This window comes from Mirounga leonina, unplaced genomic scaffold (assembly GCF_011800145.1).
Source record: "Mirounga leonina isolate KUSES-001 unplaced genomic scaffold, KU_Mleo_1.0 Mir_115, whole genome shotgun sequence".
Classification (NCBI taxonomy): Eukaryota; Metazoa; Chordata; class Mammalia; order Carnivora; family Phocidae; genus Mirounga; species Mirounga leonina.
The window spans coordinates 48,123,300-48,146,226 of record NW_023270268.1 but is presented as its reverse complement, the minus strand read 5'-3'; the positions used below and the strand labels follow the sequence as shown (position 1 = coordinate 48,146,226).

The window sequence follows — 22,927 nt, the reverse complement described above, 5'->3', positions numbered from 1 at the left end:
CCAAAGATGATGGTATTGAGAAGTGGGGTTTTGGGGAGGTGCTTAAAAGTCATGAGGGTAGAGCCCTCACGAGGGGATTAGTGCTCTTACAAAAGAGGCTCTACCAACCCCTTAGCCCCTTTTACTGTGTAAGGCTACGAGGAGAAACCTGCCACCCAGAAGAGGACCCTCACCCGACCTGATCTTGGACTCTTCAACTCCAGGACTAGGAAAAATAAACTTCTGTTGTTTATAAGCCTCCCAGTCTGTGGTATTTTGTTACAGCAGCCTGAATGAACTAAGAAACAGCTAAACTTATTATTTTTTTTTTAAGATTTTATTTATTTATTTGACAGAGAGATAGCGAGAGCAGGAACATAAGCAGGGGGAGTGGGAGAGGGAGAAGCAGGCTTCCCGCCGAGCAGGGAGCCCGACGCGGGGCTCGATCCCAGGACCCCGGGATCATGACCTGAGCCGAAGGCAGACGCTTAAGGACTGAGCCACCCAGGTGCCCCTAAACTTACTTTTAATATAAAAATGTATATTAGAATAATAAACAACTAGCTCACAAAACCCATGATTTTGCAGGTACTATTGGCAAGGATGAGGATATGTAAAATAGAGTCAACTTAAAGTTGATTAAAAGAAACAGTACAGGGCGCCTGGGTGGCTCAGTTGGTTAAGCGACTGCCTTCGGCTCAGGTCATGATCCTGGAGTCCCAGGATCAAGTCCCGCATCGGGCTCCCTGCTTGGCAGGGAGTCTGCTTCTCCCTCTGACCCTCCTCCCTCTCATGCTCTCTGTCTCTCACTCTCTCTCTCTCAAATAAATAAATAAAATCTTTAAAAAAAAAAAAAAAGAAACAGTACAGGGGCACCTGGGTGGCTCACTCGGTTAAGCAGCCAGCTCTTGATTTCAGCTCGTGTCATGATCTCAGGGTCCTAGGGTTGAGCCCCGTGTCGGGGCGCCATGCTCAGCAGGGAGTCTGCATGAGGATTCCCTCTCTCCCGCTACTCTGCCCCTCCCGCTCACTTTCTCTCTCTGTCTCTCTAAAATAAATAAATAAATCTTAAAAAAAAAAAAAAAAAAAAAAAGGAAAGAAACCACCTCACAGTAAAGTGATGCAAAAATGTACCGAACTCAAAGGCGGTGTGATAGCTGCACGTGGTTTGGGAAGCTTCTGGCGCTCCCATTGTCTCTGTCCCCCTCTGCCTCGCTCATCAGTATCTTGACTGACTCCCCACACCTTCTACTGCTTTCTCTCAGCTCGATATTCTTATCGGCATTTAAATGTACCCACGTTTTTCTAATCTTTAAACAAACAAAGAGATGTTCCCACACGTCCCTTTTAAGCTACAGCTCGCTCTCTCTCCATGGACCGCCCCAGAGTTGAAACAACCAGCTACACCTGCTGGCTCGCTGCAGCTCCACGCCTCCTGCTCACTCCTCAACACACTGCAATCCAGCTTCCCTGCCCACCACTGCGAGGACACAACCCACCTGTGATAAACCCCCGACTGCTTCACTCATTAGTCACTCTATCTTTCAGGAGCACTCAACCGGGCTCACTGACCTTCCACCAAATCATCTGACGTCTGCCAGGTCATTATGGTTTTCCTCCTTCTTTCGTATGTTTTGTTTTTTTAAAAAAGTCTTCTCTATGGGTACCTTTTCCCTAAACAAGATGAATGGTGGTGGTGTTCTTCACGGTCGTGTCCCAGACTCACTACTCTTCTTACTCTACACGCTCTTTCTGGGTCATCTCATCCACTCTCCCAGCTTCAGAAATCATCATATGTCCATGATCCCCCAGTCTCTCCAGTGAGTTCCTGACCTGTTTATTCAGCCAACTTGAATATTCTGTAAGAACATCTAGTATCACATATCCAAAATGCAGCTCATCAGCTTCTCCCTATGTTTCTATTGTAAAGGTAAATAAGACCATCCATCTAGTTGCCAAACCCAGAGACCATATTCCTTGACTTTGATCTTAAACACACTCTCCCAATCAATCTCTGTGCCTACCTCTCCAATATTATATATTGCTTCTCTACATCTTACTATACATCCATAAAGGCCACTGTCACCTCTAGCCTAATCAACTACAAAACCCTTACAACTGGTCCCATCCTCATTGTCTCCTTTACAACACATTTTTTTTAAAAGATTTTATTTATTTATTTGACAGAGAGAGAGACAGCGAGAGAGGGAACACAAGCAGCAGGAGTGGAAGAGGGAGAAGCAGGCTTCCCGCGGAGCAGGGAGCCTGATGTGGGGCTCGATCCCAGGACGCTGGGATCATGACCTGAGCCGAAGGCAGACGCTTAACGACTGAGCCACCCAGGCACCCCGCCTTTGGGTTTCTACACGTACCTGAGACACTCTTTTCCCCCCCGCCCCCAAGCTCTGGTTCAGAGCTCAGCTTGCTTTAGGTTTCAGCTTAAACATCACTATGTTCTTCACTCCCCAACCTTTATTGTAATTCTTGCCTAACACCTGCCTTCCCCTTTACACAGCATGTTGCATGATGGCATTAACCACAACTGTCTTATGTCTGCATCATCATATTTTCAGGGGTTGGCATCATGCCTGGCACAGTTATTGATACTCAGTAAATAGCTATTTAATGAAAGAATGAATAAACAACTATCCAGACACCAAGAGAAAATGAGATCTCTATTGGCCCTTACAGCAAGACTGCATAAAACAATAAAAACACTAATTTCATTTTAGTGCAGCAAACATTATTTTGTTTCTCAGCTACCTAAAGAATGCTGTGCGAATGGCTTTGAGCACTCCCAGTGTTTAGCATCAAACCCAGATGTGTACTCTCCCAAGATGCTGAACAGTTTACTGTGTGATGAGCTAGCTATTCAACAGTTACCTTGCTCACTTCCTTTAGCGCTCTTTTGCAGACCTCATACTTCGGAGAGTCCTTCGGTGTTTTCTGACAGATAGTCTGCAGTGAAGTAAAAGAAAAACAAAAATCAATCAGTTTATTTATTTAGTAAAATAAAACCAAGGCCCAGCCCCATCCTCTTGCTCATAGCAAACTTAACAATGCTGAACACAACATTATGGATGAGTATGAAGATTACATTAAAATCCAATGACAAAACTAGGAAACAGTCTTTAAATGCACAGGATCCAAGTAAATCCAGGGAATGATTAAATAAGAGAATGGACTTCAGGGGTGAAGGAACCTGGTTTCAAATCCAAGTTCTGTCCCTTACTAGCTATTTGTCTGTGGGCAAGTCACCTACCCTGTCTCTATAAGCCTCAGTTTCCTCATCTGTAAAATGGGGATAAAGCCAACTATGTCACAAGGCTATTGTCAGGATTAAATGATAATACATGTACAGTTCTTTATGAGTGCCTGTCATACAGTACGCCCTCAATGAATGATAAAACTAATTATGACCATCATCATCATTACTCAAGGTAACTATGTTTGTAGATAATACCAGTGAATAAAAAGATCAAGAAAAACAGGGGCGCCTGGGTGGTTCAGTCGTTAAGCGTCTGCCTTCTGCTCAGGTCATGATCCCAGGGTCCTGGGATCGAGCCCCGCATCGGGCTCACTGCTCGGCGGGAAGCCTGCTTCTCCCCCTCCCACTCCCCCTGCTTGTGTTCCCTCTCTCACTGTGTCTCTGTCAAATAAATAAATAAAATCTTTAAAAAAAGAAAAACAGTCTGCCAGATTTTCTCTTGATATAGTTACACCGCAATTTTTGTGATGCTAAAATTGACTTCAAAGAGGGTCAATTCAAGGTAAATGGGGATACAAATAATTTTTAAACCATATCCATTCAAGGCCAATGGAATCATTTTAATTGTTAAAAATGTTCATCTCAATTGACAAATTTAACTAGCTCTCCAAATGAAGTAAAATTGAAGAGACTATGCTTTAAGTACATTTAGATTCTGCCCAGGCGGCCAGATTCTCACATTTGGGAAACTGATTATGGCAACAGGCATCAAACAGAAGTGGAAGGTAAGCTGGGAACTGGTATCTTGAATGTAAGTGAGTACTAGGCCTACAAATCTGAAAGTCAGGTGTCAAGATTGTTGTATGTGCTCTGTGAGAAGCAGAGTGTGTACCATCTGTGGGCTTTTGTTAATGGTTCTCAAATCTTTTACTATGGCCCACTGTAAGAAATCCATTTACGTTAGCAACCAGTACATGTGTATATAAAAATGAAAAAAGGATTTAAAAAATAATAACTAATCATATTATGAACTGTTTACATATCACATTCCACACATTCTATTTTATTTCACTTTTTTAAAAAAATATTTTATTTATTTATTTGAGAGAGAGAGACACAGATAGCAACAGAGATAGTGAGGGAGCTGAGCAGGGAGGAGAGGGAGAAGCAGGCTCCCTGCTGAGCCGAAGGCAGACGCTTAACCGACTGAGCCACCCGGGCACCCCTGTGTTTCACTTTTTTAATAAACACTGCTTAGGATTCAAAAATAATTTCATGACCCACTAATGTGTACAGAAGCAGTATGAAAAATACTGGTTTACGTCCCTGAAAGCAGACATCCTGAGTCCTGAGCTGTCTTTGCACACTTCAATTTTATGTAAAATTTTATGCATACCGCATTTTCTAGAGAGAATGACTCTAGCTTTACTCAGAATCTCAAAAGGGTCTCTGACCCAAAAAAGTTTTGAGTCCACTGGCCATTCATGGCATTAACTCTCCAACATGGTACAACACAGTATGTTAGATTCTGTGAGTCCCAATGCATTCAAGCAATTTTCCCAAAATTAAACAGAGAAAATATAGAAGGCTGAGAGATCACAGCATATACAGAATCTAAAGAAATATGCCTAAAATACATTTTCAAATGAAAAAGAACCCTGAAAATTCTTAACATTGCAAGAAATGTTGTATTTAGAAAGTACCCATTTCTTATTTTAAAAATATCAAAACTTGAAATATTTCTCTAGATCAAAGTTTCATATTTTTATGGAAGTGTTAGTAATCTTATAAACTTTTTTTAAATGACTTTTTACTATGGATAAAATCTTATGGAAGAAAGTACAGTAGCTGCTCCTCAGTATCTTTGAAAAATTCACAATGTTTACATAACTCAGGACAAGCCCGTATACTATATACACGAATTTAGTGAAAAAAACACTGAGTGCCTATTATTGTCAGGCTTAACATTTACTACTTCATTCGTTTTCATGCCAATCCTTCAAGTACATACTATACTTATGCTTCAGATGAAATTAGGCAATTTGTCCGGGATCATATTGTAAGTGGGAGAACCAGCATTTGTGCCCAGATCTTACTCCAAAAGGCACAAGGCTCCAAGGACACCAAGTTTACCTATCAGAGTCCCTTCTCTCAAAGTGCTGTGGGTGTTCAGATGGGGAGGAAGATGTATCTGTTCAGGAGGGCACTGAGTAAGGCTTCATGAACGAAGGAGCATTAGAGCTAGTGCCTGAAAGACGTGCTTGTTTTAGTTGTAAAGCTGAGAAGTGACAGCCAACGACAATGTGAACAAAGATGCAGAGTAGGAGAGTCAGGGAAGAAGTGTGGATGGAACCTACAAATAAACCTTTTTTAAGCCATAATTTGGTTTTGATAACCTGGCTGCATTCTATCCTTAGACATGAGAAATGTTGATCTCAAAAAAAAAAATCAGAGTGCTGAAGTTTCAAAATTCTGCAAGTTTTCCAATATTCACAAGGAGAGAATCACAAGGGAAGCATATGAAGGTAGTAAATTGAGGTGAAGCTGGAGAGCAGCAGGGTGTTAGGAATTCTGAAACAATGACCAACCCCCTACGCCCCCAAACCAGGCAGCAGAGCCAACAAAGTGACTATGATCACATGCTTTTACTCATTGCAAAATGTCAGTGCTTTTAGAAAATCTCTGTGAATTTATAATGGAATATGGAAAATGGAATTTGTTTTGTAACCTTACTCAATCATAATTTTTTGCTGTATTTTTATCCTGTGTTTTGACATGCAAAAATCAAGTATGTTGCAACTGACATTTACATTACGATCCAGTTTTAAAGTAAAACTACAGCAAAATATTTTAACTTGATCAAAAAGATACTATTTGGCCCACTAGCCGGTTGGGAGCTGTACTGGGCCACCTGGTTCTTCTCTCGTAGTTGCTGCTGTGGTTCCAGCCCAGCTGATGAGCAGGGTTACCCCCCCGCCCCCGGCCCCTGCCCACCCCCACCCACCTGCCTCACTGTCCTCCCAGCTGCACTTCAGACCAGACAGTCTCTGCTCACCACCCCCAGTCATGGCCACCATTCAAAATCAAAATCCTTGTTTTCTTCGTGAATGTTCCCTGAAACAATAAGGACGCTGGCCTTTGTGCAATAGAAAATAAGGGCAAGCTCATGCCTTCTAATGCTGAAGAGTATCTCATCCCCATGTGCAGTAGAAGCACCACAGCCTCTTGGAACCCTCCAGGGAAGGGATCTTGGTGATTAGTCTGAGGAAACTGAGGCTGAAGACATTAAGTGACCTGCCCAAGGTCACATGCCTAGTGGCTCAGCTGGAAATGGAATCCAAGCCTCTTGTCTTCAATAAGCCAATATTTTTCCCATTTCAAAAAATGTTAAGCAAGTGATATAATCTGAAATCTTCGGAGTGCCCACACAAGCCTAAGTTGAAGGTAATTTCCAAAGATATTAAACACAGTGAGACTTCCCAACTGAATAGCACCTTTTCACTTAGTTGGAGGATTTTAAAGAAGAGATATAGCACATTGATTTAAGTGAAATAAGAATAATTTTCTTAACCAGATTGATAGCAACACAGCTACCCAAAGAGGAAAGAGCCATTAGATCATGTCTTACGTCCATTAGCAGGGGCAGGCGAGTCACCCTCTGCATGGGGAGAATGAGGAAAGAGATCATGGGTAAGTTCCTACAGTCTTCATGGGACTCAATTCGTGATAGTACTTCCTTAAAAGATGGGTTGGTGGCTCTGAGAAGAAATAAAGAAAGAAGAAATTCAAAATACGTCCTCCTCAAATTAAGAAGTAAAAACATATCACAGGCATACCTCAGAGATATTGTGGGTTTGGTTCCAGACCACTACACTAAAGCAAATATTGCAGTAAAGTGAATCAAAGGAATTTTTGGTTTCCCAGTGTGTATAAAAGTCACGTTTACATCACACTGTAGTCTACTAAGTGTGTGAGAGCATTATGTCTTAAAAAAAAAAAATGATGTACATACCTTAATTAAAACACACTTCGTGGCTAAAAAATGCTAACCATCATCTGAGCTCTCTGTGAGCCATAATCACTGACCACAGATCACCGTAACAAATAAAATAATAATGAAAATGTTTGAAATACTGTGAGAATTACTAAAATGTGACAGAGACACCAAGTGAGCAAACGCTGTTGGAAAAATGGCGACAGACTAGCTCGATGCAGCGTTGCCACCAACCTTCTGTTAAAAGTGCGATAAAGTAAAGCACAATAAAACTAGGTATGCCTGTATAAAATGTTCTTTAAAATTCATATGATTTTTAATTTATAAAATGACAAAAATTACATAGACACAGATGGCTTGTCTGCCTTTTATAGTAAAAACTGAATATAAGATAGGCGTTTAAGATAATATGAGCACTAAGAAATGTATGAGCTAGAAATTTATAGAAGTGGGAAGTAAACAAATGAAGAGACAATGGTACCAGAATGGTGAATGTTATCTGTGAACGGATCAATTATTAACTAGCGTACAGACTAGATCTCCTATCTGATAATCTATATGCATTCCATTAAAAAGATAACAAATGATGTTTTAAGTCACTTCTCTAGCCCCAGATGATAATCTAAGAAAGAAATATCAGACTGGATTTATTTACTAGGAGGCTTCTGGCCTTTTTCAAAGCTTCTGAGACAGAAAACTTTCTGACCATGCCAGCCAGAATATTTCTCCCCTCCCAGTGACATAAGAACAGTGGTAATATTGCCACAACATTTTTATGGAACTTAGCAAGATGCACCCACAGATATGACCTCACATGGAAACATCCATACAACTTTTAATGAGGGCCAAGAGGGGATTCCCATAAGAATGGAGTCTCAGAAGGATGTTCCACTTGCCAAGTAACAGACCTGGTATTTGGTGAAGACAGAGTCAAACCAAGGTCTTCTGACTTTCAGTGGGTGCCCTTACCCCCAGATCTCTTTCTCTCTCACCTCACTTCACCCACGAGGAGCTCTGAGGAGTTCCCTTATAACTTACAATAGGGAGGGGACAGAGAGATGGGACTGGATACTGTCATCCCATGACAGGGGGGCTGGATACTGTAATCCCATGTTGGGGAGCAGGGCAAGGGGACTGGATACTGTAACCTCAAGCTGGAGAGCAGGGGGAGCCGGAGAAGCAGGGAAGTGGAAATTGGGACCTTTTTAAAAAAATGTATTTTGAAAATTAAATGTTTTGGTTCATAAATCAGTAAATACCTAGAATAGCAAATTAAAAGAAATGACACAGAAATGTTTTATTTTCATTTTCTCAAATTGAGGAACTTTAAGTTTCCTTACTTGCTAGCTTTCAAAGGATTTTTAGTAGGTTAAAAAAAAAAAATCAAACTCCAAACCAGTTGCATATTTAAATCACTCAGGTCCTGGGACCCTCACCCCCAAAGATTCTGATTAAATAGTCTGGGATGGACCCTGGGCATCTATGGCATGTTTGCTTGTGTTCAAAGATGCTCAAGCATTTCCAGTGTGCAGCTAGTCACTGCCCTAAATGTAAATTCACAATACTTGCAACAAAACCCCTGAAAACACAACTACCATTTTCCATATGAAAGCTCAAATGATGGTATCATTAAGCTAATTAAGATAGAATTTTTATTTCTTTTCTAAAGATTTTATTTTTAAGTAATCTCTACACCCAACATGGGGCTCAAACTACAACCCTGAGATCAAGAGTCCCATGCTCTACAGACTGAGCCAGCCAGGTGCCCCTAGAACCTTTATTTTTTGAGTTACAGGAGTACCTATTCACCTTTTATAAATCCTGCAAAATAAAATAAAACAAAATGAAATTTAGCTCTAATTCAAGGCTTTGCTTTCAAACATGTAACTTGCATCTTCTATCAGTTATCTGGGGTCCCAGGGCAGGTGGGGGATTAAGAAAAGCAAGGGGTGAGATTATGCCTCCAAGAACATTTGGCAGTGTCTAGAAACATTTTTGGTTGTCACAACTGGAGTGAGGGGCATCTAGTGCACAGAGGCCAGGGATGCTCTAAAAACATGCCACAATGCATAGGACAGCACCCGCAGCAAAGACTTATCTAGACCAAAATGTCAACAGTACCAACAAATCCGGCTCTGTACTTCAAAACCTCATCTGGGGTTGGTTTCCCACCCAGCCCACACAAGCGTTTCATGAGGGTGTGGAGGGGGAAGGGGCACAGTCAGCCCTTCCCAGCGACTTGGGAGCTTCAGTGGACTGTTCCTCTCAGCACCAACCCCAATCCCTCCACAGGGGCTCACATATTGCACAGCAGCTGACCAGAGCTCCACGCTGTGGTCATAAATGCCACAACCCACGGAGGGGGTATGAGTGATAATAGCCCTCAGCCCCCAAACGGAGTTTATGGCAATTCACACTGCGCTGGAAAACAGATAACTACGTGAGATAAACAGGGTCCCCCAACATAAAACAAGACATTACTGAACAATCGCTGACGTTTAAGGTTAAAGCCATACACATCGCATCAAAACTCTAAGTAACCTAAATAGGACAAAGGGAAAAAGGTGAGGAGGGAAATTTAAAGCTTCATTCTTTTTTGTTACACAATTAAAGCCTTTAAGAACATTTTTCTCTATTGCTTTCCTTCAGACTTGCCCTTCTCTCCTCACTTCTAACTACCCAGAAGGGAAAAATCAGCAATTCCTATAAAAAACTTAATAGAGTTGTCACCTGAACGGAGGAAGATTAGAAGAGTAGAGAATCTGGATCCTAGGACTAGTTCAACTCAAATACTCGCGTGGCCTCAGGCAAACTACTCAATGGCCAGTTAATGGCTTAGAAAAATGGGAGTTTTAGAATGATGATCACTCCTCTGTGTCTTGCAGCAATTTAAAACAACAACAAGGAAAACAGTAACAGAAACCTGTAATTTCATAATTGCTTTAGAGAGAGAGTTGTCCACAGACTAGATTTTCTATTCAAACACCCTCACTCTGAAAGCAGTCCTGGGAAACAGCCCATAAGGAGGCATTTCTAAACATGATGTAAGAGATCAATTAATTTCAATCAGTGTAACCTAATTAAAGTGCAGTTAGGCTATTCACTTAACATTCAACAACATCTCTTACAACAATTTCTGTAGTGTGCGTTGTTGGTAGACTTCGTTTGTGCAGTATTTCACATACGGGTCAAATGTGGACGCTGTGTGCTTTTCCACAATGTCACTTATATCATCTATGAAGATATTATTCTGATGTCTTGCTTCCAACTCTGTAAAGAATCTGGAAAAACAAAGAAAAGCATTCACATTTTCTTACATACACTTGAAAAAAATCAAAGATTATTCTCATGTAATCTTACTATATACAGGATTTGGAAATATCAACAGTGCACAATACCAACTCAAAGAGATACAAGACAAAACTATAAAGATTGTCTAAATTCAAATCTATCATATTAACATCTTATTACTTCGAGTGTTCAACACTGATAACACAGGGCACTTCTGTGCATTCAGGTATATTGTAGAATGTACAGATTTCACTATTTTTCCACGAATTCCCTAGATATTGGAGGGGGTGCAGTCATGTTTCCATATTTTATTGTATTGAAAAGCCTATGAGCAAAACATCTAAATAAGTACTTAAAAAACAAGTCTGAGGGGTGCCTGGGGGGCTCAGTCATTTAAGCGTCCAGTTTCGGTTCAGATCATGATCTCAGGGTCGTTAGATAGAGCCCTGTGTTTTAGAAACACAGCAAGTGATGGTCTTAAAAACAGGACTGCTTTTATAAATTATAAAAAGCGAGGAGCCTGCTTAAGATTCTTTCCCTCCCTCTCCTGCTTCCCCTCCCCCACTTGCGCGCGCGCGCACTCTCTCTCTCTCAAAAAAAGAAAGTCTGAAATAAACCTAATTCTGAGTCCTTTTTCTGAAAATAATCATATTATTTTCAATCTAATAATATGCATGACATTTAAATGTATTCAGAAATTATTAAAATTGCATTTTAGGGTTGTGATTTGGGGTGTGTTTGTATGTATCTATCTATATGGTGTCCAGTCCAGTGAAAATTAAATTTCAGATAAATGAGTTATTTTGTAGTATAGGTAATGTGCAAAAATAGTGAATGGGACGTCTTGAGCATCCTGTATTTTATCTGGCAAACCTAGAGGGCAGCCAGTATTAACAGCACATCAAAATCAGGTATTTGAAACAGGTTTCTACCCAGAGCACTGCTGCTCAAAATGCAGTCCATAGACCAGGCATCTAAGAGCTTACTAGAAATGCAGAATCTCATCATCCACGTCTGTCCCCCCAATCCGAACCTGCATTTTATCAAGATCTTCAGATGATTCGAATACACAGTAAAAGTTGAGACAAACCTCCCCGAGAGCACACTTACTGTCCGTGTTTGGAGGGATAGGAAAATCTGCTAGAAAGAACTGTCACTGTTTGGCCAAAGCATCTTCCAAAAAAAGTGTAATGAAGGTGAAATTAACAGTAATTTCTAATGTTGACCTCTGGAACAATCATACAAGAGAAATTTAGTTTTCTTTTAAAGATTTTTCTTTATTTATCTGAGAGAGAGAGAGAGACTGCGTGCACACAAGCAGGGGGAGGGGCAGAGGGAGAAGCAGACTCCGCTGAGCAGGGAGCCTAATGCAGGGCTCAATCCCAGGACCCCGGGATCATGACCTGAGCCGAAGGCAGACGCTTAACCAACAGAGCCACCCAGGCGCCCCATGAGAAATTTAGTTTTCTTTTTTTTAAAAAAGATTTTATTTATTTATTTGACAGAGAGAGACAGCGAGAGAGGGAACACAAGCAGGGGGAGTGGGAGAGGGAGAAGCAGGCTTCCCGCCGAGCAGGGAGCCCGATGTGGGGCTCGATCCCAGGACCCTGGGATCATGACCCGAGCCGAAGACAGGCGCTTAACGACTGAGCCACCCAGGCGCCCCAGAAATTTAGTTTTCAATAACCTCTTTAACATTCATCACATCATCACTCCTAACTAGTTTACTGGGTGGACTCCAAATACAAAATTCAAGGCTGACAGTGAATGAGACAACAGAAATTTACGCAAGATGATTATAAAGCTTAACATTTTCTCACATTTGCATCTCAGTTATTTTCAAAGAATACTCTGGCACTCAGCAATAAAACAATCCAGATTTTAAGAGGTTTTGGCTTTACACATTTACATGTACTTTAAGTGCATTGTACTATATACTGTATTCGTTTGTCATCATTTACCGATTTTATTTTAAACGTTTCCATAGGACCTTAAAAGATGAAGAAACATACCTTAACTCCTAGAAGACTAAAATTGCTTATGCTCAGAGAAAGCATAGAAAAATTTTTATTTCCTTTTAAGGAGGATTTAGGGAAAATAATCAGTAGGATTCCCATCCATAGATGTAACTGGCCTAGTTATCCAAGCCTTTTGTTTAAAACAGCAAAGAAAAAACTTAAAGCACACTTGGCTGGGCTATTTGCCTTTCCTCCCAAAAGTATCAGGGTTAATATGCACAATTTTTAAACAGTAGGTTAGAAATACCAAATTATGTTCCAAACTAGCTTCATATCACTTTGTCAAGACTGAGTCTATTAACATTTAAGTACAATATCAAACACCCTCCTAAAAGTTTCAGCAATTGCAAAAACAACCTACTCCAAACCCCTATGTTTGCTAAAGGATATTTAAAAGCCATTTCTTAAAAGATATTTTCTATATAGACTGGTCCCTGTATTCAAGAAATCCATGTTATATTGGGAAGGTAAGGCTGATAAACACAGATGATACAGAAAGAACATGTACGCATACAACCACATGTTGGAACATATGTGCCTAAGGGTGTGGTGTCAGTATCTTTTTTTAAAATTATATGAACTGTGTATGTTTTTAATTGGGGTAAAATACATGCAACATAAAATTTGCCATTTTAATCATTTTTAAGTGTACAATTCAACAGCATTAATTACATTCACAATATTGTAAAATTTTCACCACTATTTCCAAAATATTTTCATCACCTCCAACAGAAATGTTATACGCATCACCTAATAATGCTCCATTCCCCTCTCCCCAGCCCCTAATCACTTCTTTGTGGGGGAGGGGGGTCTGAGGGGGAGGGAGAATGAGAATCTCAAGCAGGCTCCACACCCAGTGCAGAGCCCAACATGGGGCTCGATCTCACAACCCTGAGATCACGACCTGAGCTGAAATCAAGAGTCAGATGCTTAACCAACTGAGCTACCCAGGCATCCCCTTCTGATCACTCCTAATCTACTTTCAATCTCTATGAATTTGCCTATTTTTTTTTTAAGATTTTATTTATTTATTTGCGAGAGAGAATGAGAGACAGAGAGCACGAGAGGGAGGAGGGTCAGAGGGAGAAGCAGACTCCCTGCTGAGCAGGGAGCCCGATGCGGGACTCGATCCCGGGACTCCAGGATCATGACCTGAGCCGAAGGCAGTCGCTTAACCGACTGAGCCACCCAGGCGCCCATGAATTTGCCTATTTTTAATCTCATATAAGTGGAATCAAAATATTTGTGCTTTTTGTCTGGCTTATTACATACACTTAGTGTAATGTTTTCTAGGTTAATCTATGCTGACACATGTAACAGAACTTTATTCCTCTTTATGGCTAAATGATATTCTATTGCATATATATATATCATATTACGCTTATCCATTCATCTGTTGATGGACACTTAGGCTGTTTCTACCCTTTGGCTATTGTGAATAAACAATACTGCTATGAACATTTGTGCACAAGCATCTGTCTGAGTCCTTGTTTTCAAGTCTTTGGTGCTATATACCTAGGGATGGAACTTTAACCTCACTGACTCGGCCAAAAATAGTATATATCAAGAAGTCACAGTATAATACCAAGAACCAGTACAGAAGAAGCTGAGTTATATGCCAAGGAGAGATGACTTCATTAAATGAAAGCTGAACAGGAAATGATCCTTTCCTTCCCAACACCCATAGATGAGTAACCCATGGGAAGCATGGAACCCATGAATACAAGACCTCTAACAGAGGCATGCAGTGAAAAGTCCAGAGGGCCAGTGACTGATAAGTGAGGAAAGGCATGAGGAGAATGGCATTAGTGGGAGCAGGGGGGCAGGGGAAACAACATAGCTATAGGCACAAATCGGGAAACTGGCATTCAGTGGGGCTGAGGTGTTGACCACAGGAGGACCAATGGCAGAGAATGAGGGTTGAAAAGCAGGTCAGGGCCAGACTGCAAAGGCTTGACTGTATGCTGAGGAGCTTGAGCTTCATCTGTGGATGATGAGAACCACTGGAGGTGATGAAGACAACCAATCATCCGATCAGAGAAAACTGGGGTAGAGAAGGGGTGGAGTACAAGTGGGGAGAGGACAGACCGCAAGCAGGCCAGCGAAACGGCTAATGTGGGCATCAAGCCTGGCAGTGGGAAATCAAAAAGAGAGGACACAGAGTAGGGTAACAATTTGGAGGAAAAGTTCACAGAAAGAAAAAAAAAAACTCATCAGATGGGAAGTCAAGGAAGATGCTGGGATGTCTATTCAAGATTTCCACCTGGGCGGCAAGGAGGGGGGCACTGACTTATTCACAAAGATAGGGATTTAGGAGAAGCAAGGGGAAGCAAGAAGGAGCAGTTTAATTTTGCCTTAGACATGTCAAAAGGACAGCTAAAAATACACGTCTGTGAGAATTCAGAGCCACAGGAGTTCTAGGTAGTATGTAGTCAGGACTAGTTCACTTTTAGCTGGTTTTCATATAAATGCAAAATATTTGTTCATTATTTTAACTCCACGTGTCTTTCAGGAAAATGTTCAAAGAAAACTGAAAAAATAAGAAACCATTCATAAGGTCATTATCATGTAAATCTAAGAAATAAATGTCTCAGAGGCACATAGTCCTTACCAGTTCTTGTCTTTAACTATTATAGTCTGAAGGAATGCAAGTACATAACCAAAAACAACAGTAACTTGGCTTTTCCCAATGAAAAGGAAAATTCATTTATTACAGTAAAAGCCTTGCCAAAGTACAAGATTAAAAACAAAGCACTAATGAAATACGTGTTTATGCTACTTACTTTAATATACTATAAACCAAGCCACCCATCTTTTATTTTGACATTAGCATAATTAAGACATAATTTAAAGCTTCCTATGTTAAGGGACGCCTGGGTGGCTCAGTCGGTTAAGCGTCTGCCTTCGGCTCCGGTCATGATCCCAGGGTCCTGGGATCAAGTCCCGCATCGGGCTCCCTGCTCCACGGGGAGCCTGCTTCTCCCTCTGCCTCTGTCTCTCTGTCTCTCATGAATAAATAAATAAAATCTTTAAAAAAAAAAAAAGCTTCCTATGTTAAATTATCTATTGGTTATTTTGGTAAATTTGCGTATTTTACTAAGTGAGCTGAGCTACAGAAAAACAAGACAGTTAATACTGAAGAATGAGATATTATTTCAATAACCAGAGATGTTGGAGATCCAAATCAAACCTGAAGCCAAACTAAAAGCATTCTGGTTCCCCCAATGAAATTTAAATGAGTTTGTGAAGTAATTGGGCTTATTTGAAGGACAACATTTTAATGGAAATGTATTTCAGCCCTGTGAATTTTTTCATCTCCGTAGTATTACCAAGATGATCATGTCTTATAAACAATCATGTTACACAACCTTTCTCTCTTTCTTTTTGCCACTAAAATTCTAATCTCATCGCTAAAGTCTAGATTTTGAGAAACCTCTGATGGACCAGAAAAGGCTTCCTGGAAACAGTGCCTCCTACCAGAAACCCAAGTGAGCCCTGTTTGACTGTTGACTCACGGGCACTGGCACCATCACGGCCATGCTTCAAATGATTGTGACCTGCCCAGGTGAGCTCCCCAGTTGTGCAGAGAATGGTCAGACCCCCAAGGACATCACGGCGGCCTCTCAGGAGTTGGGACTTCAAGATGACTTAAAGACAAGTCTATGGTAGAAAAGCTTAATCATGGCCTGTATCCTTTTCCCTCTAATACTTCCTAGAACTGTAAGAACTACATATTCTCTAGGCTTTTAGTGGCTGCTTTAGCAAGTGACAGTCTTAAAAGCAGGACTGCATTGTGGGGTAAAAACAAAGTCAACAACGAGGTAGCTGTTTTTGATATACTCGGCACATGTCCTTTGTTAGCTTCCCCTTCTCCCTTCTGTGATGGGTAGAAAAGACACAAATGTGAGCTATAAATATACCCACACCATACTAACAGCCTTCTTAATAGTCAATTGGTAATGTGACTGGCGTGTCAGATAGGAGTGTTCCTCATAGCTCTTGAGGACTGTAGGGTAAATCGACCATCTATAGGGGAGATTAAAATGTATTTAATGTAGACAACAAAGGTGATTCAATCAGTCAACCAGCAAAATCTCCTCCCACGTGTCTAGCCCAAGGTGACAGGCTTTGGTAGATGTCAAGGAGCAAACAACTGACATGCATGACTACCAAGCCCAGTGCTACGTGCTTCCCATATACACTGCCTCATTTAATTTAATCTCCAAGCCTACTTCTTGAGATGGCTATTAGACCCATTTTAGAGATGACAAAACCAAGGCTAAGCGAGCTCAAGCCAAAACTCAAAAACAACTGAGCCTCAGTGTGAACCAGAGTCATGGCTTTTCTGAGTCCAGCATCCGTGCTCAAAGCACCCCTACTGCTTCTGCCCACAGATGCCCGCTCAGCTTGCCTGTGAGCAACGGCCGTCCTTCAATCTAGACATCCAGCAAAAAGACTAACAGCTGGAGCTGAGAAAGAACCGTAGTATTTTCCAAGAAGACCAGCTGTCGAATCATCTCAGCACGTAAATCACACATATCAACATAGTAAAGCCTCTCACCGTGGATTTATGCTGTGGCAAGATCCACAGGGCAGCGGAAAAGCTGTCAGCCACCCCAGGGGCCGCCTCCAGGGGAGTCAGTCAGGAAGGCCACAGCTAGTGATGTGTTCTGGTCCTGGCTGATGCACCAGAAGCAAATGCTGGTTTACAGGTGCCCTGCGAAACTCAGTCATTCATTTTTTGCCCTCCTTGTACCCTGCTGCCCTCCACTTTGCCTACCAAACCCTGGCTCATCTCGGATTAAATTTCATCTCCTTCAAGAAGCTTTCCCTGACCCTCTGGGCTGGGTCATTTCATGTCTTTATAAACCCCTTATACTTCTCCTTTGGTTTCCCTACTATGGTCGTAACTAATTATATTATGATTGTGTTTACGTTTGTCTTTTTTAGCAAGATCTAGAGGACAGGGGCCATGTCTCCTTTGTTCAAGTACCTGATCCTAACCATAGTATGACCAAAAAACCTGGCCATAGTACCTGAAACAGATTAATCAAATATCTGATGTGAATAAATCAATTTGTGTTTGAAATAGAAAATTAAAGATGAAACATGTTCAAGTAATTTTTTTTTTTTACTGGTATTTTACCAAACATGTAATACCCACAAATTGGTCAGTCTCTACTTTGCTTTACTCACTGATAAATCAAGTGAACATGTATTACTTTTTTTTACCACAGACTGGGTTCCCAGAACTATGCTAGGCACAGTGAGGGTCACCAACCGATAAAGGCATAAAAGCCTTTTACAATCCTGTCAAGTAGGGTCACCAAAATGAGACCCAGTCCAGCCCAAGTCTCTTCAGTGCCAGCCACACTCTCTGAAAAACCTACCGGCCTGGCCCCTCCCCTACCCAATTTAGGGAGGATTCCAGCTGGGCTAAGAAGCATTCAGCGCTCTAGCTGGAGAAGCCCAGAAAGTAGGGCTCTGGTTATAATCACTGCTGTCCTGTGCCCTTCCTGGAATGGCATTCTTTCAAGGTACGTTTCCTTCATTAATATCCATCTGCCGAAAGCAAACTCAAATCATTCTTGGACTTCTTCCTCACTTGAATGAGCGGTCAATCGAAATAGCTGCAGCATCCCACCAGAGAGAGTCATATTCACTTAACGCTGGAGAAATGCAACATACCAGGCAGGTTTCACATGCCTAAGTTGCTGTTATATAATAAAATATCTTCACTAAACAAAGAAATATTCCAGATAAGTGGCAGCAAACTATTTGCTGCTAGAAATACTTTCCTAACAGAGCATCAACAGAACATTCTGTACCCTACCAGAAACGAATTTATATTCTGCTGTAGATAAGTGAGATCTAGGGCTTGTTTGTTTGGGGCTTTGTGTTGGTGGTCATGTCGACACTAAAGATCAGCATCGATTTCTTTTAAGACGACTCTGGATTGGGGAAAGCAGTGCAGGACAAGAGTATGCCCACTAACCCATGGCAGGCATCGCTAACCAACCGTGGCCCTCTGCCCAGATGCACAATCTGCTCTCCAAGCAGACATTCGAGATCAATCAAAATAGATGAATAAGATGAAGTTTCCCTATAAGTCCTTCAACAGACTTGCAATGATGGAAAATGTGTTAATCTGACAAAAATGGAGGGCTGTTGCTTCTCAGTCAGACTGCCCTACATCGTGACCGGGTAAAGGTCTCACAAGGTTTCCTCCTTAGCAGACTATATATCTTGTCATGCTCTATTTTAGCTTTTCCTTCTGAAATTTTATCTCTGAATGGAGAAGGGATAAGGGTTGAAATTAACAGTGGTTGGGAATGTGAGATTAAAAAAAAAATTCTAACCAAAAAATTTTCTGGTAGCCCTAACTCCCATTCTGATATGATACCTCCTGCTTGATCCTTAAAATCTCTAGGATGGTTTTTGTGAAGAGATTCTTATCATCCTATGAAAATCTCAAAGATCAGCCTAGGCATAGGACAGAAGAGACTGGGGTGAAAGAGAGAAACTAAGGGTTTTCTTACCCTCAATGCCACACAACACAGAGCTTGCTTGGGTTTAAATCCTGCTCCCCCGGGTACCTTCAGTTCAAGTCGCCTAGCAAATCCCAAAAAAGGAGGGTGGAGCTGGGGGCCAGGTAAGAGAAAGGCAAAGAGAGACTAGAGAGCTAAGTGCCCCCAAGACCCCTCCATATCACTTAAGGCTCCCCTTTAATTAGTTCTTCCTCTCACTGATAATGTGCATGTTTGAAGGAACAGAAACTGGACCATATCAAGATAGGAAAACCGTATTTTAAAAGTTCTTGCAATTTTAATGCCATTAGACTATTTTCACTTAAAAATGAGAATTTAAAGTATTTACCATCTGAATCTGCTTCACAAAAATATATTGGAGGAAAAGGGGCTTGTTCCCATGGTAACTTACTGCGTGCTAGATTCTCTTGTTTCAGTGCTACTCTCGTGCATTCAAGCATATTGTAATTCTCCCAGAATGAGGGTCACATGCTAATGAATGACAGAAAGCATGAGCCAATCTTCTTATCAAAATGTCCTTAGAAGAGACGAATGCTGCTGTATGAATGAATGGGCCTGTGATGCCCTGGGTTATTATGGACAGTTTTACAGTTTTTAATTTTTGTTTTATTTGAGCACAACTATTAATTTCCACACAATGGAAAATCACTCCCCAATTTTATATATGACCATGGAGATGGAGACCAAGATGGAGACCAAGTATATATGACCATGGAGATGGAGACGGAGACCAAGATGGTTCATCACTTGATCTCCAGGACCTAGCAAAGAATAAGCACTCAATAAATGTGCTGAACGAATCAATACTAGATGCCTGTTCTTCCCCCTTGCCCCTCTGTTAAAGTGCCATCTTCCAAGGAGAGCAGCAGAGAGTGATAATACGAAGCAAGTATCCACCAGGTGTGATTTAATAACTACATTAGATTACCAGGGTCCTCATGGCATGAGTGGGCTGGGGCCAGGTGGCTCTGAATACCTCTGCTGGTTGGCAAATACCGCACATGCGTGTTTATGCTCTTTACGCGGCATCTGAAATACTGGGTTTGTAACCTCAAGAATAATTCCGCTAATCCATTGCCTGGCAGAAATCTTCTGAAAACTCAAAACCTAGGCAAGATTTATGACTTCAGAGGAACTGCTTCTTTTTATTAGATGATAGTTACATAACCAATTCTCTGACCCGTTTACCTTGGCTACCTAGAAGAATACTACTGTGCTTAACCCTCACTCCTAGTAACACGAGCAGGAGAGGTAGCTGAGCACATGGGCTTTCCTCATCACTACCCAGTTTTCTATTTCCCACTTAAATGGCCACACTCATTTCCCACTCAAACATGTCATTTACCGTAAGTTGCCTTGAGCCTTTTGTGGATGCAGTTGGGAATATAAATTATCAATTATAAACAAACCAGGAAAATGTGGATTCTTGGTGACTGCTGGGAAACAACACCAAGAATGAATTTATAGAATACTGGAACAAAGTCAAGTAAAACAAAACAGCCTTCATGCTGAAGCCCCCTTTCCTATTGTGGGTTGGTCATTCTGGAATAAAATCAGTACACAAAAGAACACGCTTCTCTTCAGGCACTATTTCCAGATCCTTTTAGGTGGTGCCCACAGTATTTCAATCAGAATTCAATCCACAAAGAAGAATGACATTTAAAGTAAGCCCCAAATCTTTGCATCTCCATTTTTCTTTCTTAATCATGCCCCCAAAAGTTGTCTTCCTAAAGAAAGAAATGCTTCCTATGGCTCCCATCAATTTCATCAAAAAGAAAAAGGGACCAGGACACAATTTAGAAAAACTATAAAGGTCAGTTTCCTAAGGCATAACACTCTAGGAAAAATGATGCTTGTCTATGCAAGGGAAATAGAATTTCATACCCTCTCTGACATTTTTCAAACCCGCTCCAGTTTACGCAGCAGCTGGCTCCAGTCCCCACCCCACCCCACCCCACCCCCTTCGGACAGCCCTCTCCAGTTCTCGTCAAGGACTTCTAAAATGCTTTCCTTTTAGAAGGTTATTAGCACTGGTTAGCAAGTATCCAAAGAATAGGATCTATGGGATAAACAAATTTCAGTGGATCTGAGATAATGATAAATTTCTGTTTACGAACAACTGAATGGAGAAGAAGACTGGGTCAACCTTCGGTCCTGCCACACACAGTCATCAGCCCCAAAAAGACCACCAGCATCACAGCAAAGAAGGAAACACTTCGGGAAGAATGGAATAGAGCCCACAAGGCCAATGGGAGGGGAGCATGAAGGAACAAAAAGAGGGAAAGTGAGATCATTAGCCTCCAAATCACCTCCTCAATACCAAAGACCAGGGTTCCTGCTTCTTCTCTTTCTCTGTATTAGGGAAATGTAATCTTTTATCTCACAAGTAAATTCTATTATATAATAACAGCTGTAAGTGAATACACTTCCAGATATAGTCAATTTCACATATACCGTAGCAAGGCCAAGTGTGTACCGTTACAATGCACCTCTGGAAAATGTGTGCAGGCTCAGGAGCCAAATGGCCTAGGTTCAAATGCCGGTCCTCTCTTTTATTAGCGGTGTAACCTTAGGCAACTTGCCCAACATCAGCAAGACCTATTTCCTCATTTGTAAAATGGGAATACTAATGGTATGACCTCATGTGGTTCTCATGATGACTGAATGAATTAAAACGTTAAGTGGTTAGAACATGGTCTGGCACATGGTACACGTTCATTAACATTAATTATCATTTAAAGTCCAACAAAAGCCTTTCTCTCCTATAGGAATTCACAGAATTCACAGATCTTGTAAATAATGCCAGTAAGCAGTCTTGCTTTTCCAGTCCACTCTGTTCAAGGACAGCAAGCCTAGTTCCTATATTTCCGTCAGTTAAGTCTGGGTGGGCGGGTATAATATAATCCTGCCATCCACCAAAAAGGCTCAGAATCTCAGGGATGCACGTTCTCAACAACTTTTTAAATTTCTTAATAGGTACTTATCAATGACAAAATTAGAGGAGGATCTAATCGGACCTTTTGAGGTCCTAGGCTTTGGTACCTCTTCATTGAGTTGCAAAGGGGAAAGCAACAAACTAGGGCAAACTAACCATTTTCTGCCGAGAAGTGGTAGAACATTACTTTACACTGTAAGAACTCATGTCACAATGAAGAGGCTTTAAGCTAAGCAAGGCATAGACACACTTGGCAAAAACACAAAAGGCACCGTGTTTCTGTGTAGGGCTCCCTGTGGCAGGCTGAATGAATCATGGCCCCCAAAGATGTCCATGTGCTGTGAATATGTTCTGTTACATGGTAAAAGGGACTTTGCAGATGTAATTAAGGATCTTGAGATGGGGAGGTCATCCTGGATTTATCCAGGCCCAGTGCAATGATAAGGGTCCCTCTAAGCAGAAGGGTCAGAGAGAAGAGGTAAGGATGGAAGCAGAAATCAGAAAGAAAAGAAAAAACGATACAGTTGGCTTTAGAGATGGAAGAGAGGGTCATACGCCAAGGAATGGGAATGCAGGGGACCTCGAGGAGCTGGGAAAGGCTCAGAAGCAGGTCACCGTCTAGAGCCTCCAGAAGGAACTAGCCCTGGTGATACCTCGGGTTCAGCCCAATGAAACGGACTTCAGACTTCTGACCTTCAGAATTGTAAGAGAAAAAAATGAGCTGTTGTTTTAAACCACTAAGTTTGGGGCGCCTGGGTGGCTCAGTCATTAAGCGTCTGCTTTTGGCTCAGGTCATGATCCCAGAGTCCTGGGATCGAGCCCCACATCGGGCTCTCTGCTCGGCGGGGAGCCGGCTTCTCCCTCTCCCACTCCCCCTGCTTGTGTTCCCTCTCTCGCTGTCTCTCTGTCTCTGTCAAATAAGTAAATAAAATCTTTAAAAAAAAAATCTTTAAA

General features: G+C 41.5%; 1 protein-coding gene across 2 annotated transcripts in view; it reads right to left on the bottom strand.

Moving 5' to 3' along the window:
* The window catches only part of ARHGEF26 (Rho guanine nucleotide exchange factor 26), a 128,716-nt gene that overhangs the window by 51,804 nt on the left and 53,985 nt on the right, over nucleotides 1-22,927 (bottom strand). For both annotated transcript variants that reach the window (XM_034997414.1, XM_034997410.1), the window contains exons 6-8: nucleotides 10,310-10,462; nucleotides 6,816-6,945; nucleotides 2,863-2,937 (exon numbers count right to left, since the gene is read on the bottom strand). In XM_034997414.1, the coding sequence (XP_034853305.1) occupies nucleotides 2,863-2,937; nucleotides 6,816-6,945; nucleotides 10,310-10,462 (358 nt within the window). The remainder of the gene's footprint in view (nucleotides 1-2,862; nucleotides 2,938-6,815; nucleotides 6,946-10,309; nucleotides 10,463-22,927) is intronic.